The sequence below is a fragment of the Glossina fuscipes genome, unplaced genomic scaffold (assembly GCF_014805625.2).
Source record: "Glossina fuscipes isolate IAEA_lab_2018 unplaced genomic scaffold, Yale_Gfus_2 27, whole genome shotgun sequence".
Taxonomy (NCBI): domain Eukaryota; kingdom Metazoa; phylum Arthropoda; class Insecta; order Diptera; family Glossinidae; genus Glossina; species Glossina fuscipes.
The window spans coordinates 59,982-68,577 of NW_023998422.1; the positions used below are offsets into that span (position 1 = coordinate 59,982).

An 8,596-nucleotide genomic window follows, 5' to 3' on the forward strand; every position below is an offset into this window, starting at 1 on the left:
TTATGCATGACAGGCGCTAATGAAGAATTATTAAAAATGAGGAGAAAAAATAACAATCAGGACTATTTGGAAATAACTAATTCAGGATGCAAACAAGACGGACAAACAACCGACAGACAAATCGCCAAACTTTCAGGAATATAAGGAAGAGTCTAAAGATATTATATGGAATTTGGGGAACATACGTGACAACGCGATTATGTAGATGAACTGGGAAAAGGAATAGACGTTTGCACATCCAAAGCAACTCACAAATAGGACAGTGTTAGCACCGCAAGTTGCCAAGAAAATCGATATTTGGACTAAAAGTATGTAATAAAAGGAATTGAACAAAAACAAGTCTATAAACTGAAATAAACGATATTCACTTTGTGTTCTTAAAGGCTTAAAAGCTCTTCTTCACTTTGTGCTCTTATGGATGCTCTTTTTTGCGGTGATTTCGTTATGTAAAGTAAACTAAAAAAATTTTATTTAGATGACGTGAAAATAACTTAAATCTTATTTAGTTTCTATTCCTATTCATATTAATATGAATCAATATCTTAAAAGCATCGTATTTATATTGATGAAATTATTTAATTAAAAGTTAGTCTGTTTTATACCGAGATTGGATCGGTCTTTGATAAATATGCAAAAAAAAATGAATAATGAAAAAAGTTTTGGGATAAAAAAAATAAAAAATATATATATGTATATATTAATTTTAATGTAATATTTTCGTTTGTCTGATGCTGATAACGAAGGGTAAGAATTAATGTTTAAAATAAAGCCAGATATTGATATGTTTTTAAATTCTTTTCTCTTTTGCTCTCGGATGGGAAATATTATTATTAATATTGTAAGTAAATGTTTACTGCATTGCAAGCTTATAAAAACATATCACATAACAAAATAATGGTATAACATAGACACACAAACATCTTACTATATAACGATATATAGATATATATAGAGATAATAAAATAAACATTAAAACTTATTTATTTGAATTTATTAAGCAAAACACGAACGTAGGAAAGTAAGTATGTATCGATTGTGTATGTGTGACGTGAACGGCAACCACTTCGAAATTATACATACTTTTGCGATGTTTGCGGCTCGTTTTTGTTCTTATCGTTATTGAATTTTTAATTTGCATTTATAGACTGTTAAGCTTATGGCTGATATCGTCCTTAGTCTCTATACATTTTGCTTAACAATTATTATTATTATTATTAAGCAATTAAGCAATGAAAACGTTACGTTATGTTACGTTACGTTACGTTACGTTCGTTTAAATCCTAATCCGTAAAACCCTATTAAAAAAAAATTATGATGACATTAAAATAACTTAAGCTATTAAGTGAAAGTGGTAGCGTCGTTTTCAATGACACTACCATGGCGCGTTGATAACAACCATAACAATGTCAATGAAAATCAGCACATTGTTTCATTGTAGGGCGGATCCTTTTCCGATTCAGTGCTGCTTTTAATGTTTGACGAGAGTTTCGCTATTTCATCTTGAATCAAGTGAGTGCTAATTTGTGGTATGGCAACAGCAGCTGCTTGGTCGCCGTCTTTGGATTCTTCGGTGCTCGAACTGCTCTCTTTTAAGATATTCATACCCAATTTACTGGTGAGAGGTGGTTTAAGAGAGGAAAGCAATTTAGCTGGGACTGAGGTGGGTAAAACAGCGCCACTACCAGTCGAAACAGATGCTGGATCCAAGTCAGCAGTGTCCATTTCTAAATGTTGTGCTAATCTAACCGTTGGTGGTATAGGCGGGGGCTGTTGCTGTTTACCTTGGTCCAAGCTAAACTGTTTCTTCAATTGCAGGGCTCTGGGTGGTGGTTGCATCTGCGGAATCATTACCCGTTGATTGAAATCTAAAGAAATTTGGGCCGCATCTTTTAGACGTGCTGAAGTACTAAGACTACCACCACCTAAGCTTATACCACTCTCCAACACGGTAGGCGTGTTTTGTGACTGCGAGAGAGACTGTGATTGAGTATCGACTGCATCTAGTGATGGTTCAGCTGTGAGCGAAGGCGTGTCCACGTTGTAGGAGCCGGTCATTGAGGTGGTGGTATCATTTGAACTCTGTTTAATGAAGCGGTAGGGATGAGCGGAATAGTCCGTGTCGGTACTAGAATTCTTTTGAAGGCTTTCACTCGATTTTTTGAAAAATCTGCTCGTACTTTCGTAGGGGGGATTGAGAAATTCGCTGGTGGCTCTTTGCGGCACCAGAGGCGATTGATATGTTTGCTGTTGTTCCATTGATGAATTACGTTGCCAAGGGCGTTCATGTCTTACTTGGAAGCCGCCAGATTGCACACCGGCCGCAGTTCCGCTTGTATCACTGCTGTCGCCACCGATTCCACCACTTCCCGTGGTAGGCTTAGATGGCGATAATTCTATGGCAGTTTCTCTTCTTAGTGGGTATCGGTGACCGTAGTCTACCGATGCAGCAGCCTGGAAAAACAAAATTATAAGACTTTCGAATAAATCGGAATTTTTTATTACTCTCGTCGGTTTGCCTTTCTTACATCGTACGAATCGTCAGTGTCGTCGATTGAAGTTCTAGCTTGAAAAAGCCCCTCAAGCATCATATAATCATTTTCCTCACATTCTTTCAAATGTTGTTTTTCCAGAAGAGCGGCAAATTCTGCTTTTGACATATCAGTCTTTGGACGATCCAATGAAGCTGAAAGAAGAAATATCGAGAAACGCAAGTGAAATTTTTCAGTACAAACTTTCAATTATATACTTTTGTGACTCTGCAGCGATACGGTGGGCGACGCTATCATATGGCAAACGCTTTCTAATTCATCGGTTATGGAAGTATATTCACTATGCAATTTCAAAAGTATATTTCTGCAAGGTCGTGAACGCAGCACTGCTTTGCCTACAAATATGTGATCATGTATCTATCTCAAGCGAACTTCAAAATATTTCTTACCGGTTGTAGCGCCTTCCTTATCGCTCTCTGGTTCAGATTGTGTAAGACTCAATTGTCGGCGCGGTAAATGTAATTGGTTCAGACTTATATGCGAACGGCTAATGTCAGCGATAATAGAGCACGTCTCAGAGTTTCTACGACACAAGGAAACCGTGCGTTGACGTATCGCTCGATGCCTGGCAGCTAATAAATATTTCAAATATGAATTCATTGAAAATAAATATTTGCTTTGGTATATCAAGTTAACCTTCAAAGTTGATTTCTGGTCCCGTTTCATCGGAATTCTCACCAACCAATGTTTGATCATCGTCATGTCCTAATGGTGTGAGAGTGTCTTTGCTTTCCGTACTCGCACCGGTATCTTGTCTTACTGTTACGTAGGGTGTTCTCTTGATCGTCTCACAGGTCGAAGGTCGTTGCGATAGTGGTACATAAACGTCCGAATCTGACTCAGATTGTACGGATACTTTTCTTACTGCCTGCTCTTCAACCGAATCTTTTGCTTTAATCATTTCGTCAGTTTCCTCCGGTACTGGTACCACTTCAAAATGAGTACCTTCATCGAAAATATACGCGTCCGGTCTCACCTCGGTCAATGAGCGATTAAAGCGACGTCGATTGTTTACCTAAATAAATTTAATCAATATTCTTGAGTGCATGTCAATAGAACGTTTACTTCTTAACAGCGTACTTGTAAATTGAGTTGGCCCCCTGTTCCTACTCCTGCTCCACCACTACTACCGCTACCACCATTACCACCAATTATCCCAATACCACCTTCGTTATCGGATATGGAAATGGTGCGCACACGCCCCAAGTCACCCGGCAAATTCGCATTTGAGGCACTGATATCTTCCGGTCCTATTGTATGCATAGACATAAAGCGGTGTATAACTGCTAGGTGAGCCAATATTTGTTCCGACGATTCCTCCATCTTTCGTAAACGAAATTCTATATTCTGCAAATTTACAGTAAATATACAAACAAATATACTGCACTATGATATTTTTAAAATACATAACGCGGATAAGACAAGCAAGTAATTAAACTGACAGCCAAGAAACCAAGAAACCTAAGAGTATCCTCATAGGAATCTCATTATAAACTCTAGCCTTATAACCGAGTAAAAGATTATTTTGTTTGGCAGATAATGTGATATTAAAACTGTATGTGGATTTGCATCAACGGCATAAGAACAATTGGCAGACACCGTCAAGATATAGTGAAACGTGGTTTCGTTTCTTACCAGGAAGCAAGTTGATCTGAAGATTTCTTCCCACTTACGTTACGATAAGCTAACGCAGTAATTATACTTTTACAGAACATGTCAGCGCTTCCCCAAAAAAATGGTTAAGCCGGCCTTTATGCTACAACAATATAACGTTTTTTTTTTTTTCCAATATTCTGAATACGAAAGTGTGGAATGCTATAGCGACTTGGGCTTGCCCTATATTTTCATATATATGTGTGCGCGGAGTATAATTGCTTTGCTTCTTTTTAAGTGAAAGCTGAAAAGCATTAGGGAAGACATGCTGGACTTACAATGGATGATTGGAAAAAAATTAAATGTAATTAAGCATAACTTTGTGTGTGCATGGCTGATTGTTCCTATTTTTGGACGTAAATAGAAGAGTGCTTCGTAAAGTAAATGTGGAAAATTTCAGCCTTCTAACCTTAATAATTTCCTAGTAACGGGCAAAAATTTTTATTAGACAAGATGGAGTTGCGTTCAGTTTACGTTCCACTACGCGCTTCTGCTCGGATCAATTTGGCCCGTTTTCAATAACAACCTGCGTATAGAAACTTCCAATATTTCCATCAAATTTGAAGCCAATATCTTCATTTTTGCCACCAGGACAATGCCAACAACACACACTATACAGACGGACAGACATGGCTTAGTCAATTCGCAATCTCGTGCTGATCAACAAGATATACACTTTATAGGGTTTCTGAAGCTTGCTTCTGGATTTTGTAAATATTATGACCGGCGAGCATAAGAAAACTCGGACGGACGGACATGGCTAAATCAATTCAGAATTTCACGCTGATCAAGAATATATATACTTTACAAAGTCTCTCAAGCGTCCTTCTCGGTGTTGTCAACGTTATGGCAATACGAGTGTACCCTGAGCCTCCAGTGCTGGGTGTAAAAGAACAAACTTTTGATTGAAATATGGACAGACACACAGACACACAGATGGACAGACATGATTAAATCAACTCAGAATTTCAAGCTAATTTTCAAATTTATATAGGGTCTCTGAAGTTTCCTTTTGGGTGTTACATATATTATGGAAGAAAACCAAACGAGTACACTCCCATCTACCACAGTGGTGGGTATAACAAGAAAAACGTTAATGGCGCTTAATGGATTCTTCGATCAGTATGGCGTCAAATGCGATGATTTATTGGACAAACCGCTAATTAAAAATCAGATACAGAGATGCAAAGTTACCGATTGACGTCATTGGAAATCGAGCGAACCAAAATGACGTTTAAGAAGGTCATAGCTATTGTCCAATTGATTCTGCATATTGACATGTTGAAGACATTGGCTATTTCGAAGGTACTATAAATTTTTGTGCTAAAAGTATTTGAGAAAGTAAAAGCGATCGAGTTCAGCAGATGGGCTTGTTATTCAGGTCGCATATAATAAAAATAATCGCGAAAAATCTTTATACCTCAAGTCACTGGTGGTACAGGATGGAAGCCTGTAATAGCTTGAAGAAGTGGAAATAGATCCACTTTTCATTATATCGGTCGATTCATAAAGAGATTTACTAAGAAATAAGCCTATCTGTCAGTCTGAGATCCGTCCATTTATTCTTGTAATCATATGGCATAAAATTGTTAAACTTACCCGTAGGGCATTTAGATCGCAAAGGACTGCTTTTTAGGGCGGAATATAGATATAGGGGTTTTCATGAAAAGTGAGTCGTTATATGACGAAAAGATCTCATTTACGCTTCAAAAATAATAAAATCTTTGATAAGTAAATAAAGTTTTGTGATGTTTCGGGCATCATGTGAGTTTTCATGAGAAGTATGACCTCACATGAGAATTATGCCCAAGTGTTGGTTCACGAAAATAAATGAAAAAATACATCAACTGAGCGATGTTATATAGAGTGTCCATTGGTCGGCCTTATGCATGATTGTAGTGCTCCTACTACTACTTGTTTGCGCTTTAACAGTTTATTGATCTATCCTTATAAGCGAAAGAACAATAATAATCTCGTTCCAAATTGTAAAAGGTTTGCATGCATTTACTTAAGGTTGCATAGCAATTCTTTGCTAATTGAACTTTCGCTTACACATACATACATACAAACATACATACATATGTATAAATGTATATAAACTTGTATAAGAGAGTAATTGGATAATTTGTGCCGCAAGCGAACTTTAATTAACTAACCGAGCTCGTGTCAATGTCATCAACAATGAAAATTTGTATCTCTTTTTTGTTGAAAACTTACCTGAACCGTAGCTGTTTGAAGATTTTCTTTTTGATTTATATCTTCTATCTTTTGAGACATTGTCTCAACACGTTCCGTAGTATTTTTGACGCGTTCTTCTGTCGATTGATTTAATATGATTTCTTGTTCATGGAAAAATCCCTCCACGCATTCCTCTTCAAAGTCATATAAACGTTCGAGGTCATCTTTTTCAAGAAATAATTTCAAACCATTGTCACGCTGTACTTCCAATCCTAAACGTAACATAATGATACGATTGAATGGAGACCGACAAATGAATATGACACATTGACATATACGCATACACATACACATACACGCACATACATGTAAATATAAATAACATATTTTACAAAGAAATGATTTTAGAGAGCAGACCGTAACCAATTTTCGAAAAAATCGATTTTCATATGATTTTTAATGAAACATTAATTAGTCAATTATGAAAGCGTACGTACATGCATAAACGTATACATATATATATATATATATATATATATTTACACATAAATATAAATATATAGCCATCAATCACATAATTATTTCACATAAAAAAAATTTTATTCAAATTTATTTATTATGAGATCCATTGTTAGAACGCGATGAATAGGAGTTCCGTAATCAATAGTCGCCAACCGTTTACCAAATGGTTTCATATAAAGCATTGTCAGTAAATTGTTTATTGCAAAAAGAAAAGCAGGCCACACATGCATACCAACACCCGCAACATAGCCATTTACATATTTTGTTTCAGATTAGATTGAGGGGATTCGAGTAGAATTAATTGATGGGCAGTTTGAAGCGGTCAGTAGTAGTAGTAGGTTATGAATTTTTTTATTTTTTTTTTATGTTGTAGTCACGGATACAAAGTAATATAAAGTAGCACAAGCACAAATCGATTAAAGCAAAAAGTGAGAAAAAAAAACAAAAGAAACGTTAATTGTTAAACATTTTTCACGATCTTTTTAATTAAAACTCACAGGGAATAAAACTTAACTTTCTCATCCCTCTCTCACCTTTCGCTTTGCGTACACAATACTTGAGCAGTGAATAGAAATGACAAAATGCAATAAATGGTGGCGGTAATACCGGTTTCTGTTGGTATTCCATCACGACGGTGAATCGTTGAAACATCCATACCTTGGTATCAAAAAAATATAAAAAAAAAAAAAAAAAAGAAGAGCAAGACAATAAATAATCTCTTAATTACAATTAGCCTTCAGCTTTACCCACCTGATGTGAAACGGAGTTGACTTCATTGAAAATATTGTTAAACACTGCGATTAGCAAATTGATGAGCAATATATTCGCAATTAACAAATACATTGACATTGTTATCGGTGTCACCCAATGTCCTGCAAAAAATCAATTAATGTATGTCGCACTACACTTCACTCATGTATTTTCCATTCATTAATATTTCCAATCCGAATGTAAATCCCTGAAGAATATGTACAAATGTAGCAGAGAGCAGAAAAATGCCAGTTTTTCAGAGAACGAAAGAGAGAACAACGACGAAATCGTCTACGACTTCTCTCTCAAGCTATTTAAGATGTACATTGCTAATGAAAATCTACAAACCGTGGTTTGGAATGACAGCAAGTATAGAGATCAAGGAAGAGAAAGCTAACTGAGTTGTGATGACAAAAATGGGGATATTTTGTTATCTGTGAACTTAATGAGTTCTTTAATACGCACATGTATTTGCATATAGATTAGACAAGCCTTTGTCGTGATCGCTACGTCGAGTGCGGCAGCTAAGCTGCAGGATCATTGAATTTCTAGCCATTTTCCACATCGTCATCGAGAGTTTGTGGTTTGTTGGTGCGAACCAATACTAATTAATATAAGTTTACATAAAAATTTCTAGAGATTACGCAGTCATTGAACCTCCATGTCAACGAGTTGATTATATTACGAGACGTACGGCGAACTCTACAGTTCTTTATAAAACAACTTTTTAAATTAAGGCCCTAAGTGGTTAAAGAAATGGTTAGATTGTGATCTGTCGGTTTCCTTTCAAATATTTCAAAAATTGCGACCTGTAGGTTGAACACAAGGAAGTAAGATGGGCAGAGAGACGAACAACTTTAAATCCTTCTGGGTATGGTTGAACACAAGGAAGTCAGTTGGGCAGAGGGACGAGCAACTTTAAATCCTTCTGGGTATGGTTGAAT

At 36.3% G+C, this 8,596-nt stretch overlaps 1 protein-coding gene across 1 annotated transcript in view; it reads right to left on the minus strand.

The window, feature by feature from the left end:
• Nucleotides 1-470: 470 nt before the first annotated feature.
• LOC119635984 (transient receptor potential cation channel trpm) overlaps nucleotides 471-8,596 on the minus strand; it is an 86,625-nt gene continuing 78,499 nt past the window's right edge. Inside the window, exons 26-34 of the mRNA XM_038031049.1 lie at nucleotides 7,653-7,774; nucleotides 7,436-7,559; nucleotides 6,420-6,652; nucleotides 3,630-3,896; nucleotides 3,186-3,564; nucleotides 2,939-3,121; nucleotides 2,747-2,884; nucleotides 2,526-2,683; nucleotides 471-2,451 (exon numbers count right to left, since the gene is read on the minus strand). Coding sequence (XP_037886977.1) covers nucleotides 1,417-2,451; nucleotides 2,526-2,683; nucleotides 2,747-2,884; nucleotides 2,939-3,121; nucleotides 3,186-3,564; nucleotides 3,630-3,896; nucleotides 6,420-6,652; nucleotides 7,436-7,559; nucleotides 7,653-7,774 — 2,639 coding nt within the window. The 3' untranslated portion in view covers nucleotides 471-1,416. The remainder of the gene's footprint in view (nucleotides 2,452-2,525; nucleotides 2,684-2,746; nucleotides 2,885-2,938; nucleotides 3,122-3,185; nucleotides 3,565-3,629; nucleotides 3,897-6,419; nucleotides 6,653-7,435; nucleotides 7,560-7,652; nucleotides 7,775-8,596) is intronic.